Genomic DNA, 27,248 nt, shown 5'->3' on the forward strand with positions numbered 1-27,248 from the left:
GAATCCTGGTATGCCTTTGGGCTCGCTGGACCGCTGCCTGCCTTGACCCTTGGAACTCTCACTCTGTTCTCGCCAGCGCCCTTTGTGGAGTTGTTCTCCGGAGACCTGCTCCTAAGTCCAGCCAGCCCCGGTACCCAAGGGCTCAAGCTTCAGGGAACAAGGGCTGGTATTGGTGAAGGTCCTGTTGGGGCTCCACACTGGCCAGCTCTGCCAACAGATGAAAAGAACCTGCAAGGCTCCTTCCTGCAGGTAGTGTCAACCTCGTCTTGGACTAAAGGTCCACCCTTGTAATATAAGAGATGAGGTTGGGGGCGGGGGCTTGGCTCTACAGATAAATCCAGGAGATGCAGCTGGGGCTTGGAGCTAAGGCTAGGGGGCAGGGATGTGGCTTTAGCTAGGAATGAGCCTGAAGCCTAGGTGCCAGGGATCGGAGCTAGTGCCAAAGGTTAGGGCTGGGGCTGGAGTTAGAAGTTGGGTATAGGGGATGGGTCTGGGTCTGGGGTAAGAGCTAGGTCTAGTACTGAGAGCTGTAGCTGTGGCTAGGGGATTGGACTAGTGTTATGGGATGTGGTTAAGGAATGGAGCTGGGGCTAGATCTAGAGAATAAGGTTGGGACAGGGACTTGGGTCTAGGGATGTCCAGGGAATGGGAATGGGGTTGGGGCTAGGGCTGTGGCTTGAGTATGGGGCTGGGGATCAGGCAAGGAGCTTGAGGCTGAAGCTAAGGTTAGGACTGGGGCTGAGATATGGGGATAGGCTAGGGGCTAGTGCTGGGGGATGGTGTTAAAGGCTGGGGCAAGGGAGGCTAGGGCTAGAGCATGAGGAAGGGTCTGGGCTTGGGCTAGTACTGAATGGATGAGCCTAGGGGTAGGGCTAGAGGCTGCTGGGGCTGCAGCCGGGGGTGGGGGAAGTGGCTGAGGTGGATTGGATGTAGCTAGTTTTAGTGGCCGGGGATGAGGCCAAGGGCATGGCTAGGGCTTGATGTTTGGGTCTAGAGCTAGTGTTGGGGTTGTGGATGGGAGCTGGGGGATGTGGCTAGGCTAGAGCTAGGGAATAGGGCTGAGATTGGTGCTAGGGCTGGGGACTAGAACTAGGGCCAGGGAATGGGGTTGAGGCTGGGGCTAAGGGATGGAGCTAAGGTTAGGGGATGGGGAAAGATCTTGGAGATGGGGCTAGGCTGGAGCTAGTGGCTTAGCCTGGGAGCTGGGGGTTGTGACTAGGGATCTTGGTAGGGCTAAGGGCCGGGGTTAGAGGATAAGGCTTGGGCTAGGGGATGGGACTGGGATTGGTAAGGGCTGGGCACTAGGAACTAGGGCTAGGACAGGAGGGTGGGGCTGAGGCCAGGCACTTGGGCATGTACTTGGAGCTGGAGTGAGGGATGTGGCTGGGGCAGGGCCAAGGATAAGGAAAGAGGCCAGAGGCTGGGGCTGGGGCTGAGGATATGTCTGGGGTTGTGACTAGAGCTAAGGGCTGGGACGATGGCTGTTAGTGGGGTGGGGCTAGGGGATGGGGCTGGGGCAAGAGGCTAGGACTAGGGACTGGGACAGAGGCTGGGGCTATGGTTAGGAGATGGAGATGGGTCTGAGGCTCGGCCTGGGGATCAGAATGAGGCTAGGAGACAGAGATGCAGATGGATCTGGAGCTGGGTGCTAGGAGCTAAGGCTGGGGGTTAGGGGATGGGAATGAGGCTTGGACTGGGGGATAGGGTTGGAGATGGAGCTAGGGAATGGGGCTGGGGCAAGGGCTAGGAGTCAGGTCGAGGAGAGGATGAAACTAGAAGGGGCTGAGGCTGTGGCTGGGGATAGGGCTGGAGCTAGGATAGTGCTACTGGCTAGAGCTGGGGCAGGGGGATAGGGACTAAAGTTAGGAGTTAGGGCTAGTGGCTGGTGCTGGGGACTGGTTGGGGCTAAGGCTAGGTCTAGATAATGGGAATGCTGTATGAGGCTGCAGATCGCGATTGGGGATAAGGCTGGGGTTAGGAGCTGGGGCTTTAGCTAGGGGATGGGGATAGGGCTAGGACTAGGCCCAGGGGACGGGGATGGGACTGGGGCTAGTGGCCAAAGTTCAGGCTATTGGCTGGGGTTAGGGGCTAGAGGGGGTGGGGCTGGGGATTGGGACCAAGTAATGAGAAAGAGGCAGGGGCTGGTGATATCTCTGATGAGGGTCGGTCAATAAAAAAACCACAAATAAATAAATATGGATGGGAATGGGGCTGGGGTTATGACTAGGGGATGGCACATGGTGCTAGGATCTGGAGCCAAAAGAGGTCAGGGGACAAGGTTAAGGCTAGGGCCTAGGGGGGGGAGCTGAGGATATGTCTGGGGCTGGGTGCTAGGAGCTAGATCTGGGAGTAGGGCTAGGGCTAGGGGATGGGACTGGGGCTCAGAGGATTGAAATGGGGTTGGGGCTAGGGGCAGTGGCAAGAAGGGCTAGGGATATGCAATGAGGCTGAGGCTATGGCTAGGGGAGAGAGCTAGGGATGGGGGATTGGGCTATGGCTAGGGGCTGGAGGATGAGGCTAGGATATAGGGATGCAGATGGATATGGGGCTAAGGGCTGCGGATGTTGTAGGGGTGAGCTAGGGTTAGGGTCTAGGGCTCTGGGCTAGAACTAGGGTTAGGGATTGGGGGTAGAGCCAGGGCTGGGGGCTGAGTCTAAGGCTAGGCTTCTTAGCTGGTGGTAGGGCTGGGGCTGAGGCTTGGCCTAGTGACAGGGAATGGAGCTGCGGGATAGGGCAGAAGCCAAGTTGAGGTGTAAGGGATGGGAATGGGTTACGAGGCTGGGGCTATGGGTTAGGTGGTAGGGCTTGGGATAGGTCTGTGAATGGGGCTGGAGGATGCAGCTGGGGCTAGGGCTAAGGTTGTGACTGGGGCAGGAGCTGGGGCTGAGGCTAGGGAATAGGGCTGGGGCTTGGGCTAATGCTAGGGTCTCGAGTAAGTGGATGGGGAGGACTAGAGCTGGGCTATGTGGGATGGGGCTGGAGCTAGGGGATGTGGCCCAGGCAAGGGACAAGGGCTGGGGTTGATGCCTGGGCTAGGGTGATGGGGTGGGAGTGAGGCTAGGAGCTAGAGCTGGGGCTAGGACTTGAATTGGCCACTGTTGGAAACAGGATACTGGGCTTGATGGACCCTTGGTCTGACCCACTATGGTAATTCTTATGTTCTTATAGGGGCATATCTGGTCACCAGGAAGGAATGTTTTCTTCCAGTTCAGAAGATGAACACCATAATCCAAACAAACATCTGTATCAGCCAAATTTTTCATGAAAATGTTGGGCTTCATGCTGGCCACTGTTCATTTCACACTTCATGTGAGGCAAACTCAGTGGCTCTTAAAAGTACTGAGGAACTAGCATTTCTCACAAGATCTCTCTCTTCAAACTCCTCATTCATTCTTTTAAGTGAGGCCCCAGCTCTTACATCTGCTCTCTGCTTCATATTCCGCAGATTCAAATATTTACTACAGATGCCTCATTAAGGATGGGGATAACAGCAAAAGCTTCACCTAAGCTTTCTGGAACTAAAATCAATCTTCAAGATTGTTCAGAGGTTTGAACCATTGCTAAAGTCCAGACGGACAACCAAGTAGCAACGCACTAAATAAACTCACAAAGAGGGGCAGGTCTGCAAAGCTATGCAGGAAAGAATGCAAGATCGGGCAATGTGACAGAACATACAAGGCCAGATTTTCAAAGGCTTACGCGCACCGGCCCTATTTTTAAAAGGCCTGGCGGCGCACGTAAAGCCCCGGGACGCGTGTAAGTCCCGGGGCTTTACAAAAGGGGTGAGAGAGGCGGTCCGGGTGCGGGGCAGAGCATGGCCAGAGGCCTCCGCATTGCCACTGGGCCAGGGATCGCACACCAGCAGTCGGCCGGCATGCGCAACTGTTTGGAGATTAAAAAAAAAAAAAAATAGAAGACGATAAAGTTAGGGGGAAAGGGAAAGGAAGGGGAGGGGGGGGGGGGGGGGGGGGGGGAGGGAAGTTCCCTCGGAGGCCGCTCCAATTTCGGAGCAGCCTGGGAGGGAATGGGGGAAGGCTGCGCGTGCCAGTTATAAAATCGGGTGTACATGTGTGTGCGCCAGCCACCACGTGCACATATAGAGGCCCGTGCACAACCTTCTAAAATCTACCCCATGTTTCTCAAAGCCATTCATCTCTCAGCAAGACCCTAGCTTAGCAGAGGCCTTGGGTTATTGCCTTGAATCTCACAAATAGCTGCTCGATGACAACAAACAGGAGAGTTCCTGGGACAGACTTCGCTGCAGCTCCGTTCAACCATAAGGTCTCGCCCTACAATTCAAGAGAGCAGTGCCCATTTGCCTAGCGGCGTATACTTTTTCCATCCCATGGATTCAAGTTCTAATCTATGTGTTTCCCCTGATACTGCTCATATCCAAAATGATCCTCAAATTAAGAAAGAGCAAAGAGGAAATTATCTTAATTGGCCATGTCAGATATGATTTCCATGGCTTCAATCCCTAGCCATTGCTCAACCAGTACAATTAAGAATATTCTCAGATCTCACACAGCACAACAAATCTAGTCTCTAACCCAACCTTCAGTCTCTAGCACTTATGGTATAGATATTGAAAGCAAATTAGTACATGTTATGTCTTTACCCTTAGAAGTTAAGGAAGTTATCCTCACAACAAGAAAGTCTTACGCCAGGTATTCCTATAAACTTAAAATGGAAAAGGTTTTTGATTTCGTGTACTTCACAAAATTTGAATCCATTTATCTGTCTAGCTTTGCTTCAACAGCTGCTGAGTCTCGTCAAAGCTGGTTTGGTCAGGGCCCACCTAAGTGCTATTACTGCTTAGCTCCACACTTAAGAGACTATTGATCTTCCCAATCCAATAATGTTTCCTCTACACAATGGAACTTAATTGTCATTCTTTCTCAGCTAATGAAATGACTTCAGTGTATCTAAATTTTCTTTCCTGGAAGGTTTTATTTTTAATAGCTGTAACCTTGGCTTGTACAATAAACAAACTCCCTCTACACATATTTTTAAGAATACATCCAAATTTCTACCTAAAGTAGTTTCTCTCGTTCATTTAAATCAAGCCATAGTTTTACCAATTTTCTTTTTAAAAATCCCATAAAAATAAAAGTGAAGCAGCTCTTCATACACTGGACTGTAGAAGAGTGTCGTTATTCTACTTAGAAATATAAGGTGGCATGGAGTGGATCCTTGGGCCAGTGTGAGAAGGGAATAAACATGAGGTAGCGCTCCCCCACGTGGCAGGCCTATGGCAGAGCAAGAGTGAACAGAGTCTGGCCTGGGATTGGGGCAAATGGCAGGCAGGGCGAGGTCATAGTCCAGGCTGAGGTCAAGGCACCGTCAAAGGGCAGGCAAGGCGAGGAAAAGGTAAAGAATGAGGTCAGTAACTGAGGAGTGAAGGCAAGGAGACAGAAAACCAGGAAGGCAGGGCTGGAAACAGGAAGAAGGCAGGAACAAAAAGCAACTGGCACTGCAGGCAGCAGCGTGGCAGGAGTCCTGTTGTGGAGGCACCGAGTGGTTGTGCTGAGTTTCCTTTTATACTGGAGCTGAGATGACATCATTCAGCACTCACAGGAAGTGCCGACTACCTGACCTATAAAAGGGCTTCAGGAGCTGGAGGTAAGTGGCTTACAGGAAAGATCTAAAGCTTACAGAGATTCACCTCAACTCTTGGTCTCCTTTAACCCAGTAAAACAGGGGTTAGCAGTCAACAAAGAGTCTCTAAACCTGGCTATCTGATTGTATATAATACTGTGCCTCAAAATCTGGCATGTAGCTCCATGGTAAAGTAAATGCACATCAAGAATGAGCCATGTCAACGTCTTTGCTCCGCTTCAATAGACTAAAGCTGCTACTTGGTTGTCTATTCAGACTTTAAGATTTATTACCTTAAAGATGACTCTCAAAGTGAAAGTAGTTTTGATTTATTCGACCAATTGCTTCAACTTTCCCTCCATCCACTGTAAATTCTGTGTTGCTATCTATAACAAAAAATAATTTTAAACATTTTTTTTTAATTAACATGGCAACCCTCAGCTTGGGAGTCCCTATTTGTGTAACTGAAATTAGACCTGGTTGTCCAGGCAGAAAGCTAAGTTGCTTACCTGTACGTAGCTTTCAACCTGTAGACACCAGAACAATTCAGCCACACCAATCCTCCCACTTCTCCACAAAATAGAATAAGTAAGACTTGTGGGATGATGGCTGCACGATAATACGTGTATATACTCGTTCTGAGCCAGCGTGTTCGGTGTTGGCACCACCCGATGACCACCCACTTGTGTGGCTGCAATGTCCTGCTGTATACAGAGAACATCTGTTACAAGTAAGCAACTTTGCTTTCTCCATGCTACCTCTCCTAGCATACCATACATTCATATTTCAGAACCGCTAAGAAACCCCACAGCCTTCTTTCTTAAAGCTCACCTCAGACAGAGGACTTGACCTCTCTCACCGAAGCCCTCTGGCAACTCTTGGAAACCTACAGAACAGTCACACTGGAAGTACCTCAAAGATACAGGCAATCATGGGGGCAAAAAGGACGGAGCAAAGCCCCTCATCTGTTCCATCGAGCATTGCCTGGAGCCAGCAGGCCGGTACTATTTATAAGTCAGCTCTTACAGTTAGTCTGGGACAAGTGAATCTCATACAATGGTTCTAAATCAGTGACTGATGCTCCTGAGCCAAAAAGACATTCACTTTGAACATTACTCCAGCTTTCACAGACTTATTGGCAGCCCTTTCTAGAAATCCTTTATTCATCATTGATATCTGACCAATTCACCCAAAAGATCCTATAAAAGCCTTTTCTTTGCAGGGTAGCTGCAATCACATTTTTAATGATTTCTGAATGAAATGCAGGATGCTCTCTTCCTAGGGCTTCAAAGTGAGATGGACTTATGAAAAAGGGTTTGAAAAATTTGCGCTGTAACACGGTGAAGGTAATACAGAAGAGAAGAGAAGATGTGCCTGCCTGTTTTATAAATTCATGTAACTGCTCAGGTAGGGCCAAACCAGTATTTGAAGAGCAAAACAGTATGAAGAGCAGCAGTGGAACATGAAGGCAGCCTTTAAAGATAGAAGATGTGGCGGGAGAGAGGAGAGTTCATTCATGTGTGCTTTCATACTTTGCAAAGTGTAAAAAAATTATCAAAATGTCAAAACTGTTCCCATCGGAAGCGTTGGGAGTCACCCGCTGCCACCGTCCTGCGGGCCCCGACTTCTCCAAGCCTCAGAAAGGACTGCAGCTGGGGGGCAATGATCAATCCGTCTGCAGACAACGCCCATGGGTACTTTATAACCATGGCCTGTGCACCGGTTTTCAAAGAGAATGCACCCGCATTACAAAGTCCCCTGACATTTGCACCTCCTTTTGTGTGTGGTTAGCACCTGAATGTAATCCACTTTGAAGTGCTGCAAACAAGTGGGAAAAGCGGAATATAAATAAATAAATAAATAAAAAACACACCATTAATAATCCAATCTATGCCCTTTACTTTCCTGCCCCTACCTAATGCTCCCCAGAAGATCTCTAACGCAGGCTGAACGTCCACGCCTGGAACAGCAGCTGTACTTTTAGCTGCACTGAAGGACACCCATGTTGCACACATATATTGCTATTTGCCTGTATAAATGGGTTTGAAAGCTGTCCTGTATACTTGGGTCGGAGGTGCTGGTGCGTGTGTCTCCGTGGACAAGCAGGATAAAGAGTTCCACGTCCGGTTGATGTCATCACATAGCGCCACACACAGAGAATATCAGCTCAAAGCCTAGGCCCTGCAGACATCCACTGGGCGCTATGCCAAGCAAAGCCCCCCCCCCAGATCAGACAACAACGTACACGCTTCCTTTGGGGTTATTTATTTTTTCTTACTTTTCTTCAGAATTTTCTTTTTTCTCTTGCTTTTAATCTGGCAGGTGCCCTTTTTTTTTTTTTTTCTAACCATGGCTGAAAAAAAAGCTTCATGGTTGTAGAGGGTGCTCAGCTTGTAATTTAAAAAATGTTTCTCACAAGCATACAGAAATATATTTGCTGCCTGCGAGTGGCCCATGATACTGCGCGTGGTCCCACTGAAATCTCTTAAAACAGCAAAGGTGCACCAGTAAAAGGCGGCGGACGGACCCCTGCTCTCTAACCGCTTCCTTCCTGCACAAATCAGGTAACAGTGAAAGAGAGCTGCAGCCGCTGAGCCAGGCTCACTCATCTTCTCGGTGACCCCAAACACACAGTCAAGGGGGAGAGAGAAAAAAATCAGGCATTGATCCTGCCCACTTTCTTTCTTAAAGCAGATAAGTAACAAGTTACATACACTGGCTTGTATAAAAGAGTTTTGTCCTTCGGTTTGGAGAGGATGAAAGAAATCTGATTCTCCACACAGCTCTTCAATCGCTTATAACCCAAACAGACCAGGAAGGCCTGTGAATAACCATACAGTAGCTAACAGGATCTCTTCTATTATCGACCATCAGGCCTCCCCTTGCAGGGCCATACACGTGTTCATTAGCTCATGGCAATGGCTACCTTCCTCTCCAAAAACCTTGTTCCGCAGCCATGTGGACTCCTGTCAGGATCCCAGGTTTGTTCAGTCAAGTTCTCAAAAACCTCTTTAAAGCATAGGTGATTAAACTCTTCCTTCAACTGCCCATCTGGCAAGCTGGCTCGCAGAGGGCAGATGGAAGGGGACAGCAAGATAATGCTTTGCTTGGGAATCCCCACCTGTGGGACTGCTCATCCTGCTTGTCCATGGAATAAAGCAAAGTTGCTTACCTGTAACTGGTTTTCTCTGTGGACAACAGGATTAAGAGGCCCACGCTCTCTCACCTCCCCATGACTTGTTGAGGGTTGATTGGTGAGTGCATACTGCATGTCTGCAAAGTCTTCTCAGGCAGTGAGCGGGCACTCTCCGTATACGATGGTGTATGGCATCACCCACCTGTGGGGCCATTAATACCGCTTCCCACAGAGAAACCCAGTTCCAAGTAAGCAATTTTGCTTTCTGGGCATTTCTGAACACCTATAGTAACATTACCTGTTCCAAATATCTTCGTTCAGAGCATGACAAATCTTAAGTACAGGAATTTAGAATCCATTTTTAGTGCTTTCTTACCTACCTACCTAGATCTAGTATAATCCCCAGGACTGCTAATGGTCAAACCAATAGCATCTGACAGACAGTTACTAAGCGACTATTACAGACAAATTATCTAACGTGACTGCATGTCTCCTGGATTGTACTGCATCTCAATACATAGTGAAAGGAAATGATTTAAAGCCACTTCAAACTGTGTTCCAAACTTGCAAGAGGCGTGCTTGCTTCTGAACTTCCTGCAGCGATTGGAGCACTTTGCTTAAATTAGTTAATCCAAGCCTGCTGGGCTCTGTAGCAACCTTTTGGAGAAATCAGAAACCACACTCTCAGGTCTGGGTCACAGGAAGAGTCAAGTCTTATAATTAGCTTCACTTTGACATATACATACATCTGCGTTAATGTTCAGGGCTGCTGCCAGGAAGGCACAGCACTCAGCGAGTATGGCGTACATACAGGTAATGAAGACAAAAGGAACATGTTCACATTCTAACAGCAGGTATACATTGCTGCAACTTTAATATAAGGTAAGCTCATACCTACAGTGATATAGGCTGAAGTGATGCAATCTGTGGCCTGTACTTTGGTAGATTCCTGCAGGTAGATGGAGTATTATTTAGAAGCCAGCCGTACACTATACTTGTATTTGGCCACAGAATTGAGTGATTAAGTATTTGCAACCCGGGTACAAACCTATTTGTAACCTAGTGATGGGGTGGTCTGAGAACATTTGGCATGCCTGGGCACTTAAAAGAAAAAGCTGCAGACAGTATTTTGTAATGCTATCTGTGATCACAGATGAAAAGCAACATAACAGTTTTGAAGTAGTAACATAGTTTTGTTTTAAGTAATACAATCTTAAACAGTTCTGTCAGTCCCCGAGTGCTTTCGAACAACTTTGCTGCCGTTCACCTGATCCACGGCCAGGGTTTCCACCTCAGGCTGAGCCTGGGGGGGGGTCACGTGGTGAATGCGATGGGCCACCCCAATGTGCGGCTTCTGCGGCTTCTCTCGCACTGGGCTGTGCGGCTCGGCGGAGGCACGCTCGGAGTGAATGGGGGGGATAACCAGAGGCCGCTCTTTTATGAGGTGGGTCTCGGGAGATTCTCTTGCTAGCAAAAAAGGGGTGGGATCCGGCATCGCATCCAAGGGCTCTCGCAGGACGACCCTGCGGCCGTCCGAGCCCAGTCTGTACACCTCGGCAAACTCAGAGTTCAGCGGCGTGGAAAGGCTCTTTTTCATCCTACGCCTGGGCGTCTCGGGGAGTTTTTCTTTGGGAGGAGCCGGCTTATAGCCCGACAATACTGGACTTCCGGAGGGCGTGACTTCCACTGTCCCACTTGAGCTCATAAACTTTTTCTTTGTTGCATGCAGCTGGGATGTTAAATACACAACCGTGCTTGCACGCTGCTCGAGTTCACTTGATAGCATATTCAGCTTATGGCTTTTCATTTTCAATTCTTCTAAATACTTCTTCTCTCTCTCTTTAATGGTGTTTTCAAGCACCAGTATCATAGCATTCTTCTGTTCCAACTCCTTTACCAAGTCATCGTTTTCAGTCTCCTTGACTTTTAGCTGCGCTTCAAGTTCTTCACATTTTCTTTTCAGCTCGTCGCTTCTTGAATTACCACTCCCTAAAGACAAAAAGGCATTAAACTGTATCAAGATTTTATGCAAGTCTTATTTCAAATGCAAAATGAAATAGAATTTACAAGCAGCTCTTGGAACTGTAAAAGATTTCTCCTTTAGGCAAAGGACAGGAAAATTCATTTTGAACAACAAAACCCAAAGCTTCCCTTCACCCTTAAGATGCACAGAACTAGTCTGAACTTCATCAGTGTCAGGCAACAGAACTTGAACTTCCTGCCTTCAATAAACACTTTTGGGGTAACCTTCTCCCCAGACTCAGAGGACAATTCTCACTGCCATTTACAACGATAAATAGGGATTTAACAGACTAATAGACTAGTGAATCACTGATTATATGAAATCATCATGCACTAAGGTGTCCTGCTTATTTTGTTTTGAACAGATAACGGGAGCATTACTCCCAAAAGCTAGTCAATAAATGTTTTAAGTTAGTGCAATAAAAAGAGATCACTTTACATATTTGTTTGTTGAACTTTATTTTCACATTGTGGTTAGCTTGGTTCTGTGCAAGTACCACATGGGACAAGGTTGCAGGTCCAATTCTGCAGGCTGCAGCCTACTCACGCTAACGTCTATGAACCAAGATGGAAAGCCACCAACTGTGACATGAGGGGAAAAAGCCAAGAATACGTTTGCTGAAACTGCTCAGAACTGTCTAGAGCGCCTGTGCAGACATCGAAAGGCCGCACTCCAGTTTTACTAAAACAATGGAATGGACCCAAAAAACAAAGCGGAAGCCAATCCAATATTGCTGAGTAGCAAAAAAACAAAGAAGATCGGAGTATCAAGGGACTTTTATTAGAATTTGCCCAACTCTGGCAGAGTTTCGCTCACACAGGAGCTGCCTCAGGGGCTACTGAGAATAAAATTAAAATCAAAACACACATACATAAGACATATTTAACATTTATTTATTTATTTATCCGCTTTTATATATCGACATTCGTGGGTACATCATGCTGGTTTACAATATAACTGAAGGAGGAAATTACAAAAAACCAGGGTAGGGGGAGAGGGAGCGAGAGAAGAGAGGGAAAAACAGGAAGAGGAGAAAAGGAACAGTACCTGATGGAAAAGAACAGAAGAACATAATAAGTAACACTGCAAATTTTACACTCAGTAAGGGACTGTGTATAACCTTATACACTATATATAAATTATACACTCCAAAAAGTATTATATACAATAATAACAAAAAGTATTATATACAATAATATACATTATCTTTAACTAGTACATACAGGAGACACTGTATATGACATTACAAATTATACGTTCAGAAAGGCAACTATATATATATATATATATATATATATATATATATATATATATATATATATAGACCAGCAGGGTTGCTATAGGGAAAAGTAAGGTTTAAAGGATAGCGGAGGGGGTAAATAAAAGGGGTATGAAAGGGTTGCTAGAGGGAAAAGGTAGGGTTTAAGGACAGTGTGTGCATACATAAGAAATGATGTAAAACTGAGTTTGTTTTATTTTACTATATAAACATATTGTTACAACATTTCTTATGTATGCACATATGTATGTGTGTTTTGATTTTAATTTTATTCTCAGTAGCCCCTGAGGCAGCTCCTGTGTGAGCGAAACTCGGCCAGAGTCGGGCAAGTTCTAATAAAAGTCCCTTGATACTCCGATCTTCTTTGTTTTTTCACCACTAAAACAATGGGAGACATCTCTTCATGAAGCCAGAACACAGCCTGGACAGAAACGTCCAATGACCCTGTCCAGAGGGCATGCAATGTGACTCAGGATTGACAGGGATGACATCACCCATGACTGCTAGACATGCTACCAAAAAGCTATAAGAAATGAAACAAGACGGAGACTTTGCAGTTATCACCATCATCAGCATTATGAAGCAAGCCTAGGGGCAAACTGATCACTTGACCTCCTCACCCATCTGATCTACAAGTAGTAATCTGACCAACTACCAATAAGTCCTACTATATTGTTTACAATAGCAGAGCCTTGCCTTCTGTTTACATATTCTGTCTCTAATGATCCCTAGTGAATGCAAAATATTGAAAACCATACGTTAAATCTGATTTCTCCAACTAATTAGAACCAGAGAATATCTCAGCATATAGGCAGACTGGTCCTTATCTGGGCCTGCCTACTATACTATCATAGCTTTTACTGGCTCTCCTTCCCAATTTCTGTTCTCTTGGAAATGTGTGAAAGACTATAAAGACATATTTAAGCAGTAGTGTTACAAAAGTGATTTAGTTTATAATTAATGTTGATGGCATTTACTGTCCAACGTTTCTGCTTCAGCTCTATGCATACAGCAAACCTCTTCAAATGGAGCCCATTTCCTATCCTATTGTGCCGACACCTAGGAGCCGGCGTGCTGGACTGCCCATTGGGAACACGCTGTCAGCAAGGGATGGGACCTAGGAGGAGACCGGCGCTAAAGTGGCTTAATCTTACAGTTTTGAAATACCAGGATTGTGCATCAGCAGAAGAAAAATCACTGCAGGGGATTAATTTTAAAAAAAGTGTTCAGTGCCTAAATGAGAATCCTACATTTTCAGTTGAAAATGCACCTACAATCGGGGCTCTAAATGTAAACCAATTTATTTTCCTAGATTGCAGAAGCTTGATTAGGTGCCTACTGCTGAAAACCAATACAGGGTCTCTACTTTTCCCCCCCTAACTTCACCCCTGCTGCTGCCTACTCCTCAGGCATCAAAGTTTTGGTGCTCTGGCCTAGTCAGTATTCAAAAGGGCTGATTTAGGTACCTACCTCCCAAAGTTAGACACCTAAGCCCTTTGAAAATTGACCTCCCAAGAGTGAATTGTGGTCATTTTAAAAGGAAAAAAAAAAATCACATCTACTTTTATGGAAAGCAAAGATAACTCTATCTTGGCAGCTTGCCAGCCTCACACATGGCATAAAGAGCCATTTTCAGTGGCTGCATGTACAGAGTAAGTGCAGTCTTTAGACCGGAGTTTCAAACCAGGCCTCCGCATCAAGTCAGCTTTGAAAATTTGCGAGTGTGTGTGGAACCCAGCACAGCATGTGTGTGCACATTTACATCCGCTCGTTAGCGGGTATAAACGCACGCGTAGATCTCTGCACATGCTTTCGAAAATCAGAAGTATGCACATATATGGTTTCCCCACCCCCCCCCCCCGAACATGTGTGAAATGTACACACACTAACGGCCTAATTTTAAAAGGCCTGCGAGCCGTGGGGATTTTCAAAGGCCCGTAGCCACGCACATATCTCCCGGTACGTGCCGAAGACTGGCTCGATAAACTAGGGGCAGGCCTGGACAGCGCCATTAGGCACTGTCCCGCTGAAGCGCACACCGGCAGCCAGCCAGCCCGTGCAACCTACTACTGCTCCAGAGAGCAGGTACGTATTAAAACAAAGTTAGGGGTCCTTTACTGGAGCAGACTGGGAGGGAACCGGGGAAAGGTCCTAGAGCGTCACTGCGTGATTCTTATAAAGTTTACCCCACTTACGAACACAGACGGCACTCGCGCATGTGACATAGGTAGCGGATTTTATAACATGCGCCAGGAACTGCGTGCATATGGATGCCCGAGTGTGGGTTTAATAATTTATCTTTTAATGCATACACTTCATGGAGAAAAAAAAAATTCGGGCCCTAGAGCCGCTAGTGCTAAAGGGGGTGTTGCTGAGTTTTGGCTGTTTTCCTACCAAAAAAAACCCCCACCCCTATTTTGGCAAAATAGAAAAAACCCCAACTTTTAAGTATTCAGTTATTTTCACTACATTCTTAGTGCACAAGTAATTCTTAGTCATTTCTCACCAAACCTTACAGAATGAACAGATGATCAGAGGAACTTTCACAAGGGTTTATGGGCAATTGTCAAAAGAAACCGCAAACTGTGCACAATAAAATAATTCTTTGCCCTTTCAGATGAGGTATGAACTGTAGTACGTGTTTCACTAAATCTGCGTGTGGTTGACACCAGTTCTTAACCGGCTCCCTATTCTCTCTTTTTCTAAAACGTGGATTAAAGATCGGGATGCTGTAAGCCCATCTACCCAGGAAGGCAGAGGATCAAGGGGGAAGACTATACAAGCAGATCTGGATAAGGAGCGAGATCCTTCTGCTGGGATAGAGCCTTGGCAGTATGGACAGACGTAACTGGATAGGACTGGATGGGCCAGACTGTCTTCATCTGCCATTATCTACCCGCATTGCTAATTTAATTCTGATCATAAAAGGGAAAATGCTTTCCTTTGATTTCTAGATTTCCTTATAAGAGGACTTCTCTGGTCCACTGTGGAATATCAATATTGACAAACTAGCCTCTGCAGTTTTCTAATGGAAAGAGAATCAATAAAGAAAATCGATGGTTCCACCTATTTTATTGTGTGGTCTTTACAATCACTGCGTTTCTGAGCTCATTGGTCTTTGTTGTCACCTAACTTAGGTTTATTATCTGATGCTATGCCCTTTCCTCTATTCCTCTAACTATTCTATTTCCTCTAACTGCCACCAAGAAATCAACGGACTCCTCACAAAACCTAAACCTGATTCTAAACTCGGCCAAAACGGAACTCCTCCTCATCACCCCTGACAACAGCAACTCCCACAAATTGCCCCAATTAACACAATGGGTTACACAAGCAAGAGACCTAGGGGTAGTAATAGACAAACACTTGAATCTAAAATCATTTATTAACAATACAACCAAGAACTGCTTCTACAAGCTACAGGTAATCAAAAGAATGAAACCACTTCCTACACCTTCCCGATTTCAGAACAGTCCTAACAATCCGTAATATTCTCCAGATAGATTACTGCAACTCTAGCTTGCTAGTCTCCCGTCCGCATCTATCAAACCACTTCAGATGCTCCAGAATGCGGCAGCCAGAATCCTATCTAAATTCCAGAAGAAGAGACCACATCTCTCCCATTCTAATTAATCTACACTGGCTGCCAATACACTACAGAATCCTACACAAGTCCTTCACCATCATCCATAAATCATCCACTCCCAAGCCCCTCTCAACCTCCAAATCCCCTCAGAACTTCACACATCATCCAGACCCATCAGAGAAGCATACAAAGGGATCCCTGACTGTTCCCCCACTAAAAACTACACACCATATAACACTCAGAGACCGGGCCTTTTCTACTGCGGGGCCCAGCTCTTTGGGATTCCTTACCACCAGATCTCAGACTTGAACCTTGCCTATTACATTTAGAAAAAGGCTTAAGACCTGGCTATTTAAACAAGCCTTTCCCCGAGTCTAATAGCCAGGGAAGAGATCCTACGACAGGGAGAGACCCTACAGCAACATCCACTGAGAGACCTTAATGCACAATTGAGATACCCTACTGCACTATGTAAATAGTATCCTTAAAGAGACATTACTGCACAATGTAAATAATCTAGCTCTGTAAAGTTTATATAATTCTTGTCTATTCCTGTCTCCTTCCTCCCCCCTCCCCCAGTTTCAACTACCTTGTTATACTGTAACTTTTTACTTCCTCGGCACTGGTTAAAAGTTCTTGGTTATTGCACCCCCTGTTATCTGTAAACCGGCATGATATGATGCCGGTATAGAAAAGCTTTAAATAAATAAAATAAATAAATTTTACATGAAATAGCTACTAAGAACATTTTAGAAATCTGAACTAACCCATCAGCTGACTTGGATGTTATCCTTCTTATAAGCGAAACAGACCCTTGCATGTTAACCCATCCCAGTGTTTAATTCCTGTGCAAAGGCAATTTTGGCATATAAATCCCCCAATAGGCCAGTCAGACTCTCCACTGTGGCCTTTTCCGGGGTGCAAATTCACATTCTACTTGGCATCAAGCCCTGTATAGAAATCCATCACAAACATAAGACTTGCCATACTGGGTCAGACAAAGGGTCCATGAAGCCCAGTGTCCTGTTTCCAACAATGGCCAAACCAAGTCACAAATACCTGGCAGGATCCTAGTGGGTAGAGAGATTCCAAGCTGCTTATCCCAGGGATAAGAAGAGGATTTCTGCAACTCTATCTTAATAATGATTTAGGGACTTTTCCTCCAGGAACTTATCCAAATCTTTTTCAAATCCAGCAACTCTAACAACTTTCACTATATCCTCTGGCAATGAATTCCAGAGCTTAATTATGAGTTAAGAAAAAAAATATTTCCTCTTATTAGTTTAATTGTACAACTTAGTAACTTCATTGTGTGTCCTCTGGTCTTTGTACTCTGAAAGAGTAGAGAACCAATTCATGTTTACTCGTTCCACTCCACTCCTCATTTTATAGACCTCTATCATATCTCCCCTCAGCTATCTCTTTTCTCAAGCCGAAGAGTCCTAACCTCTTTAGCCTTTCTTCATAGCAGAATTCTTCAATTCCCTTTATCATCTTGGTCGCCCTTCTCTGTACCTTTTCTAATTCTGCTATATCTTTCTTGAGATGTATGACCAGAACGAAACACAATACTCAAGATGAGGTCACACCATGGAGTGATGCAGAAGCATTATGATATTCCCTGTTTTATTCTCCATTCCTTTCCTAATAATCCCTAGCATTCTATTTGCTTTCTTGGCTGCTGCTGCTGCACACTGAGCAGAAGATCTTAATGTATTTTCAACTGGCAGCTAGTCTGCTAGTCACAGGCAATAGACAGCTAAATCCATCTCGAAGCTAGGGAGTAGAAAGAAATTGCCTATAGGGACAAGTACAGTAAAATATTCTGTACTAAAAATGTCAATTTACCATTCATTTTAATTCATGAAAATTCTCTTTTTATATATAATGGTGCATATTAAAGTGTAATACAGGCCAAGCATCTTTTTCTAAGTAAATCAGAATTGTTTTAAACCTTGCTACTAGAACATAAGAACATAAGAAAATGTCATACTGGGTCAGACCAAGGGTCCATCAAGCCCAGCATCCTGTTTCCAACAGTGGCCAATCCAGGCCATAAGAACCTGGCAAGTACCCAAAAACTAAGTCTATTCCATGTTACCATTGCTAATGGCAGTGGCTATTCTCTAAGTGAACTTAATAGCAGGTAATGGACTTCTCCTCCAAGAACTTATCCAATCCTGTTTTAAACACCGCTATACTAACTGCACTAACCACATCCTCTGGCAACAAATTCCAGAGTTTAATTGTGCGTTGAGTAAAAAAGAACGTTCTCCAATTAGTTTAAAATGTGCCACATGCTAACTTCATGGAGTGCCCCCTAGTCTTTCTACTATCCGAAAGAGTAAATAACCGATTCACATCTACCCATTCTAGACCTCTCATAATTTTAAACATCTCTATCATATCCCCCCTCAGCCGTCTCTTCTCCAAGCTGAAAAGTCCTAACCTCTTTAGTCTTTCCTCATAGGGGAGCTGTTCCATTCCCCTTATCATTTTGGTCGCCCTTCTCTGTATCTTCTCCATCGCAATTATATCTTTTTTGATATGTGGCGACCAGAATTGTACACAGTATTCAAGGTGCGGTCTCACCATGGAGCGATACAGAGGCATTATGACATTTTCCGTTTTATTCACCATTCCCTTTCTAATAATTCCCAACATTCTGTTTGCTTTTTTGACTGCTGCAGCACAGTGAAGCGACGATTTGTAACAGTACCTAACTCCGGTATTCTAGAGGTTGCTACCTAAATAAGTGTCATTCCAGTAACAACTGTCCCTAACTTAAAGATGACATAGTAACATACGACAGAGGTGACCAAGTCTGGTCCTCAAGAGCCACAAACAGGCATGATTTTCAGGATATTTACAATCAACATGCATGAGATAGATTTGCATGCACTGCCTCCATTGTAAGTAAATCTATCCCATGCATATTCATTGTGGATCTGCAGAAAACCAGGCCTAACTGAGGCTCTTGAGGACTGGAGTTGGCCACCCCTGATATAGTAGAAAGAAGATCAGTTGTCCCATCCAGTTTGCCACTTAACCCTGTCCAAGCTGCTAAGGATATATTCCAAGCTGTCAGCCACAGGGTGTGACTGCCTATAGGATATCACTCCTCATCCAGGGCAGTTTTTTTTTTATCATCTTCATTATTTGAACTCCATCCTCTTGGCATACAAGACTCTTTATTTAGTTTTGACAGCTCTTCTCTGGACCACATCCACTCTATCCTCCTGGAGACATGGCCTCCAGAACTAGACATGATACTCCAGACGAGACCTCACCATGGCAGAATCCCTTCCCTTTTTTCTACTAGTCATACTTCACTCTAGCATCCCTCTGGCTCTAGCCACTGCCCTATTGCACTGTTTCGCTATCTTGAATGAATATAAATCACCAGGCTCTCTTTTTCACTTTGTAGGCAGCATTATCTCATGTCCCACCATGCATGTCTATGATTTAAAAAAAAAAAAAAAAAAAAAACCATTACAGAATATCGAGTAAGCTAATTTCTTACCTACCAAAAGTTACTCCTTTGGAAAGGTGCAAGTCATTGGTAGTTGGCAATTAAGAACATAAGAAAATGCCATACTGGGTCAGACCAAGGGTCCATCAAGCCCAGCATCCTGTTTCCAACAGTGGCCAATCCAGGCCATAAGAACCTGGCAAGTACCCAAAAACTAAGTCTATTCCATGTAACCATTGCTAATGGCAGTGGCTATTCTCTAAGGGGCGGATTTTCAGAGCCCTGCTCGCCTAAATCCGCCCAAAACCGGGCGGATTTAGGCAAGCAGGGCCCTGCGCGCCGGGAAGCCTATTTTACATAGGCCTACCGGCGCGCGCAGAGCCCCGGGACTCGCGTAAGTCCCGGGGTTCTCCGAGGGGGGCGTGTCGGGGGGCGGGCCCGGTCGTTGCGGCGTTTCGGGGGCGTGTCGGCAGCGTTTTGGGGCGGGTACGGGGGCGTGGCTACGGCCCGGGGCGGTCCGGGGGCGTAGCCGCGCCCTCCGTACCCGCCCCCAGGTCGCGGCCCGGCGCGCAAGAGGCCCGCTGGCGCGCGGGGATTTACGCCTCCCAGAGGGAGACGTAAATCCCCCGACAAAGGTAAGGGGGGGGTTTAGACAGGGCCGGGCGGGTGGGTTAGGTAGGGGAAGGGAGGGGAAGGTGAGGGGAGGGCAAAGGAAAGTTCCCTCCGAGGCCGCTCCGATTTCGGAGCGGCCTTGGAGGGAACGGGGGTAGGCTGCGCGGCTCGGCGCGCGCCGGCTATACAAAATCCATAGCCTTGCGCGCGCCGATCCAGGTTTTTAGCAGATACGCGCGGCTCCGCGCGTATCTACTAAAATCCAGCGTACTTTTGTTTGCGCCTGGAGCGCAAACAAAAGTAGGCTATTCGCGCTCCTTTTAAAATCCGCCCCTAAGTGAACTTAATAGCAGGTAATGGACTTCTCCTCCAAGAACTTATCCAATCCTTTTTTAAACACAGCTATACTAACTGCACGAACCACATCCTCTGGCAACAAATTCCAGAGTTTAATTGTGCGTTGAGTAAAAAAGAACTTTCTCCAATTAGTTTTAAATGTGCCCCATGCTAACTTCATGGAGTGCCCCCTAGTCTTTCTACTATCCGAAAGAGTAAATAACCGATTCACATCTACCCGTTCTAGACCTCTCATGATTTTAAACCCCTCTATCATATCCCCCCTCAGCCGTCTCTTCTCCAAGCTGAAAAGTCCTAACCTCTTTAGTCTTTGTCATAACAAATCTGATAGTTTTCCCATGAAATACATTTGGTGAGATCCCATCAAACATGAATGTTTTTCTTAATCCAAATATCCAGGCTGCTTGTTCAGAAGTCCTTTAGGGTCACCTTCTTTTCATTCCCCACAGGAACATCGAATCCTTAGACCTACAAGCTCGTTTTCTAAGGGATAAAACCCACTGGCGCACACACCATGGATACGAAAATGCAGAAGGGTTTTGTAAAATGTGAGCCAGAAAGCAGAGGCAGTGATTTCACACCGCTTGCTATAAAACAATTAAAGGCAGATTTTAAGAGCTGCGCGCACATGGACACGCGTGCTTATATTATAAAATCCACTACTCACGCGCACGATTTTATATCAACGTGCAAATGTGCGCACGAATGCCTTCTCGCACGCGTCAGTGGGGGGATTTTAGTAGATGCGCTAGGGCCGATTTCCCAGTTCCCTCCCAGTTCGCCCCAGTAAAGGAGCAGACTTCCTAAACCCCCTACCTATCCCGCCTCCCTTTTACCCTAACACCCCGCTGACTACCCCAAATGTTTTTATTTTACTACGGGTTATGCGGTTGTGGAATCCCAGCGCGCGTTTGTGTGTGATACTGCCTTAACGGCGCTGTCCCGGCCCGCGCCACATACACGCCCCCCCCGGCCCACCCCTTTTTGCAAAAGCCTTTTCAACGCACCTATCCGAAGACACGCACGTGGCTGTGAGCCTCTTAAAATCCGCGCAGCCCGTGCGCGTCCAAGTCACGTACGTAGTTCCCGGATTGGCCACGCGTAAGGCTCTTAAAATCCGCCCTGTTATACGGATGACTGGTCACAGCCTCCTGGTTTCGTATGTCGGCTTTCATACTCCCTCATGTGTCAAACCCAATGCCCGAGGGCAATTCTCATGGGAATGAGCTCTTCAAAAACTGCCCACCCTGTGCGGAGGGGCAAGTCGGCACGGCACTCCGCAAGGCGCGTACTTGGGTGGCGTTAGGTCGGGGGAGAAAACCCCGCACATAAGTTTGGTTGGAAAAAAGGATCCGCAGGAAAAAAATAGAAAAAAAAAGCAGGTGAGAATTTCTGTGGGGACTTTTTCCTTGGGCGATTTTCAACATAAGAGTATGTGCATGCCAGAAAACTGGTGCAAAGAGCACGGCGACGCAGGCTGCTCGAATACCGCCCCTCCTGTCTGCTGAGCTGTCTTCCTGTTCAGTTTACTCCCACTGTGGTCAAAATGTGCAAATAAATTCTCCAGCAAACCGGCACGAGCTCCCCCTGTGTCATTCACCCAGCCTCCCAACCCCGTTCCAACCCCTGAACTCCGAATCTGTCCCAAGAGTGTCTGCGTTCCGTTATGGCGCTGGTCCCCACCACCTCTGCCGGCAGGCCCTGCCAGGCCTCGTCATCTCTCGTTGGCGCTTACAAGTCCCCTACTTAATCCAAGCCCCAGGTTCCCTTCCAGGTCTTACCACGAAGCTTTGTAATAAGCCCAAACAGTTACCAATTCATGCAGGACATCCCAGCCTTCTTGGAAGCTTGATGCTGCCATAGTGCTGCTCTCTGCACGCTGGCTTGCATTCTCCCCTGCTTGCAAACCCTGCTCTCCATTTTCCTACTTGTTATCCCCCAACTGCCAAGTTCTTACCAGAGGTAAAATACATAGGCGATCACATGCAAAGAGATACACTGTATTATTTCTTACCTAGACGACAAGAGAAGCTCTCAGAACGGCACAATACAACTCTGCACAGGAAGTTCCCCATGGGTGGAATCTAGTCACCTTCTTTCGTGGCCACTAGTTTCTCTCACTACCTCACCTCAACACACTCTCTGCTTGATAATACTTATGGCAGTGGATGTTTGGGATATTCACAACAAACATACATGAGAGAAAGGTGAATATACATTTATTTCCTGCACAATTGTGGATATCCTGAAAACCCAACTGGCTGTTCAGGAACCACTGACTTAACACTACGTGTTCGCTCCTTCCCCTTAGGGTTTTTTACATTATTCAAGAAGGCAGCGGAGGAAGGGAATTAGACTCACCCGGATAAAGAGAGCATTGTCCATCTATTGTGCGAGTTATTGTGCAGCCTGTGTAAATTTAGCTGCATGGCTGGTTTATCCCCAAGGCCTTTTGCAGAAACCGTGCTACGGGAATGACTTAGAACTCTGAACTATTAACAGAGCTAGTCTTGCTGTTTTACCCTGTCCCCATCCGCGGCTGCTGGGTAAATCATTCGACACCTGCAACCATGGCTATAATGTTTGCTGAAACATAACCTCCTGGTAACCAATTTCATTCTCTGCCTAGTATGACCTTCACTTTATGTTACATACGAGTGGACACAAAGATCAGCAAAGGACGAGAAAGCAGAATGGCAGGCAGCCTATTATACATGAATGTAATTCGCTCTGAAGAGTCAAACAGCAGAATATAAATAAGTAAATAACCCTTCCCTCGCTCAAAAGCAAAAGAAGAGCTGCAATTAAGATCAACTGTTTTATTTCTTTTCTCTTAACCTGTCATTTTTAGCCTTGCACCATCATGGTTATGCAGCAAAGCTAAGCTATGTGGCCTCATTGCCATCTCACACACACATTAGAATCTGCTACTCTTCCATTCGTGGCACAATAACAAGCAAAAGACCGCCACGAAGATACAGTGACGCGTCTCTGATCATTCGATTAGCAACGGTCACATCCAAGTCGAGCAAAAGAACTGAAATCTAGGCTTGGAATGAGTTTAACCAACAGCAATACATTTCACAGGTTTCTTACCTGGCGGATCAGAACTTTTAAGAGTTAATTCATATGTTAAATCTGAAAAACAACAGAGAGGTTTCAGATTTGTCAGCAGTGCATCTAATCAATCTGTAGAGGCTAAATTCTACATAACCTTTTAAAAAGCTCTCATTCAGAAGAAACAACTGTAAACCTCAAAGCTTATAATACATGGCGGGCAAGTGACTTACTCACATTAAAAGGGTAAATTTAAAAAACATTTACATGCTTAAAACTGGCTTACACACTTGTAAGTGTGCATTAGCCATGTAAGTGGGCTTTTGAAAATTGCTAGAATGATATGCCATTGAATGGTCCCATAGGTTTTACATGTGTAAGTGCACCTTACAAGCGCAAGTCGACTTTTCAAAATTGCTATGATAGCATTTTACATTTACACGTGTAACTCCTTTGAAAGTTATCTCCTAAGTGCAGGGTAGATACAAAGGACTCCATTCCAGGCAGCATACGTGCACCACACAGATTACAGGCTTTACTATAATGGCCAGTAAGTGCTGAATTAGTAAATGAATAAGAAAGCACCGAGGGGGCGGCGATTCCAGCCACGGACTGTGAATCTAGAGCTATGGTGCAATGCAAGCCACCACACAGATTTTTTCTTAGAAAAACTAAGGGAAAGGGCACGCCATGATGGATTTTGGTTCAAATGGCTTGGGCCACAATGGGAAAGCAATGGAAACACAAGAAGGGGAATTATTTTCATACCCAAATCAGGAGTCTATTTGGCAGATGCATAAAAGCAATTCTCCTCGCTGTCTCAAGGTGGACGAAAAAAGAATGTGGAACTGAAAATCCATTTCTATAATTGGCCAAAATGACCGTGTGCACTGAATTATTTACAGCACTGGCCCACTTTAGATGCTGATTAATACTTAATTATCTTTAAAAGTGTCTGTCTGCCGAACTGCTATTAAGCTACCAGATGAGCCGATGCACATCTTGTGCACATCTGGGATCAGCAGTTCCACAGCAGGCAACTGTACAATATATACCAACAATGCCTAAATTGATATTTATATTTTCAGGATAAAATGGCTGCTTGAAATTCTCCATTAATAGTCTAAATACACTGAACAAGGCTCCTGTCAGCACTCGAGAAAGCAACTGGAAATTCCTAATTCACCTTTCTTAAAAATGCCTATTCAAGCAGCCTTCAGGGTTTCAAAGGACCTAGCAGGGATGGATAAGACAGACATTAGACAAACACAATAGCAGGGAGATTAATTCATTAGTCGGACAACACCACCGTGTTTGAGGGATGGTTTTAAATTTGGGTTCATTAAAATGTACTACAGGCTGTATACAGGAATTCTCCTTGACATGTCATCAAGGCCTCTCATTAGGGAAAATGCCTATATTGTATTTAAAAAATAATAATAAATGGATAAAACATAGCCCAAAATGCTTTATCAGCTACACAGTGATCAAACTGTGTAGCTGATAAAGATCAAACGCATTAACTCCTACAAGGAATTGCCATGAATGAGATTTCAAGATCCTTCCAAGATCAAACGCATTAACTCCTACAAGGCTTCCAAGATCAAACGCATTAACTCCTACAAGGAATTGCCATGAATGAGATTTCAAGGTCCTTCCCAACAGGTCTGCTTTTTAACTGACCGAAGCATGCACATTAATCTGGGTCTCGGTCCCAATGGGCCAGAATGTGCTGGTGAAAGGAGGCCGGCCCGGAAAGCCAGCGGCAAAGGCGCTACCCCCTTGGATGCCCCGGGCTGGCTGCGTCGTGGCGCCGTTACCTGTGCAGTGCTGCTGCAGTCGGCGGATCTCAGCATGCAAACCTTTCAGCGTGTTGGCATGCTCCTGCTGAAGAAACAACAAATTCTTCTGGGCACTGTGTAGCTGATTCTCCATGTTCGAGGCTGCCATGCTGGCATCCAGCTAATCTATTATTAAAAAGAGGGTGAAAAATGAATCAATATTCATGCAGACAGAACAGCATTAAATGGCTTAGCTGCTGAAACAGAAATATGAGCCGCGGTCAACAGGACATGTTTCTGATTAAAATGCATTTTGGTTCTTGACAAAGAAATATTTAAAACCATAAAAAGAATATATGCTGGCAAGTCAAGATCTCAAGACCCATCCTGTCTTTCTATTTCCTACCTACTGCAGTGCCCACAAGCTCAACTTGATCTCTGGTTTAATCTCATGCCCCATCACTAAGGGATCCTCTTTGTTGGCCCCATGCTCGGTTGAATTTTCTTTCCATTTTCATCCAAGTACTTCTACAGACAAATGTTAAATGATCCCATAATACCAAAAATGCAGTAAGACATGAAATGTACAGTTCCAACCAAACGTGGCTGAGTACAGCCTGGCCAGACGGTCCTAGGACATTGCAAAGAGCAGAAACGAGCAAATCCTTCCACATTTGGGTCAGTCCAGACTTCATCGCGCCTCCATTTCAAATCTCGCCAGAGTAATAACAGCTGAACAAAGCTGATAGTCTAATCCTGTCGCATGCTAAACAATTCATTAGCAATTCATGGAAAGTACAAATTAGGATTTAAAGCCGTTATCCTACCCTTGCACAGTAACCTCATTATTTATAAATTTCAGCTTATTCTGCAGGGAAGTGCTGAATGGAGCAGAGCTCTGGAAAGCTGCTCACAAACATGCTCACGTTCCTCCATTAAAAAAAAGTGTCATCTGCAACTTGTTACTGAACCTTTATTGATACATAAACTGTAGAATCAAAAGACATTTTGTAAAAATTGCATTTCACAGTTCATGCTAACATTTGCAAATGTTGTGACAATCAGACTGAATGTCCTATAGGCCCAAGCCAAATTTACAATGAATGGAAGAATAGCCTTAGGCTTGATTTTCAAGCGCATTACACACTTAAAACTGGGAATGACATGTGCAAATGCACTTTACCTGCATAAGTGGGCTTTTGAAAATTGCTACACTCTAGGCCATTGACTGTCAATAGGTTTTCTCCCCACTTAAGTGCACTTACATGGGTAACGGCTTTTGAAATTGCTACGTTACATTTACATGGAGGAACGCCTTTGAAATTCACCTGTTAGTGAGTCTGCCTCTCTCTGAAGGCATTTTCCCAAATGTTACACCAGTTTTGGACTGTTAAGCGGCCCGATGATATTTTCTAACCCGACTGGAGCAGTTACAGTGACATTTCACAGTTAACGCTAATGAAACCGTGCATCCTGCAGGTTTTCGTGCTCATCAGGAAAGGCCCGCACACGTCTGGGAGATGCCATCTGATGGCGCTAAGAAAGTCAAGTTCTGCTCTAGGTTGCAATGTACGTTGTTGCAAGGGCCCTTCAATTGGTGATTTCCACGGAGCCATCAGGACACACTCCACAGTGCTCTGTTACCAACTGCGAGGCCCTTTCACAGGGCACAATTTAAACACAGATCTTTTACTGTATTTCTCATTGCAGTTCTGCCTGGCATTTGTCTTCCACTGGGAAAAAAAAAAATTGACAGCATGGCTAAAATTATTTTGCCATGGCAGAGGAAAAACCTCCTCTGGATTAAGCGGCATCAAGAACCGCAAGATAGGCCTGCCCTTTAGGGGCAGTTTTAAGCTGTGTGAACCCCATTTACAGCCGGAACTGAAAAACGTGCCACTTATTCTCAGATGTCTGTCCGGTCCTTAAGACTCAGGATTCAGGGCATTTTTTCAAAAAAACAATCCTGAAGCCTAGTCTTCAGGAATCATCTCTTGCAGACATGCACAAGCCCATACAATCCTTACATCAATCGCTTAGCTCTAGATTCGCCTCACATAAGCAACCTGTGCCTAAACATGACAATGGCAATGGTAACGTCTACTTTACAATACCGATTTCAACAAAAGTTTCAAGACGGTGGTGCAATCAAATAATAATACAAAATCATCAGAAACAGAGCTGCTCTCTCCTCAGAATACCTTGTACAAGGCACAGTCTAGTGAGCGAGCAAGCGTCCTGTTTTCGTGCAACAGGTTGAGACCCAGTCAGTCCTCAGGGGCTAAGGAGGGACGTCCTTCCAAGCGCCCTTTATAATATTACTATTAATGACTCAGTACAAGCAGAA

At 45.6% G+C, this 27,248-nt stretch overlaps 1 protein-coding gene across 4 annotated transcripts in view; it reads right to left on the reverse strand.

Annotated features, from left to right (window-relative positions):
* Positions 1–9,423: 9,423 nt before the first annotated feature.
* CCDC92 (coiled-coil domain containing 92) overlaps positions 9,424–27,248 on the reverse strand; it is a 45,204-nt gene continuing 27,379 nt past the window's right edge. For all 4 annotated transcript variants that reach the window (XM_029571343.1, XM_029571344.1, XM_029571341.1 and 1 more), the window contains exons 2-4: positions 24,941–25,087; positions 23,160–23,201; positions 9,424–10,723 (exon numbers count right to left, since the gene is read on the reverse strand). In XM_029571343.1, coding sequence (XP_029427203.1) covers positions 9,948–10,723; positions 23,160–23,201; positions 24,941–25,070 — 948 coding nt within the window. In that variant the 5' untranslated portion in view covers positions 25,071–25,087 and the 3' untranslated portion in view covers positions 9,424–9,947. The remainder of the gene's footprint in view (positions 10,724–23,159; positions 23,202–24,940; positions 25,088–27,248) is intronic.

The sequence above is a fragment of the Rhinatrema bivittatum genome, chromosome 11 (assembly GCF_901001135.1).
Source record: "Rhinatrema bivittatum chromosome 11, aRhiBiv1.1, whole genome shotgun sequence".
NCBI classification, from domain to species: domain Eukaryota; kingdom Metazoa; phylum Chordata; class Amphibia; order Gymnophiona; family Rhinatrematidae; genus Rhinatrema; species Rhinatrema bivittatum.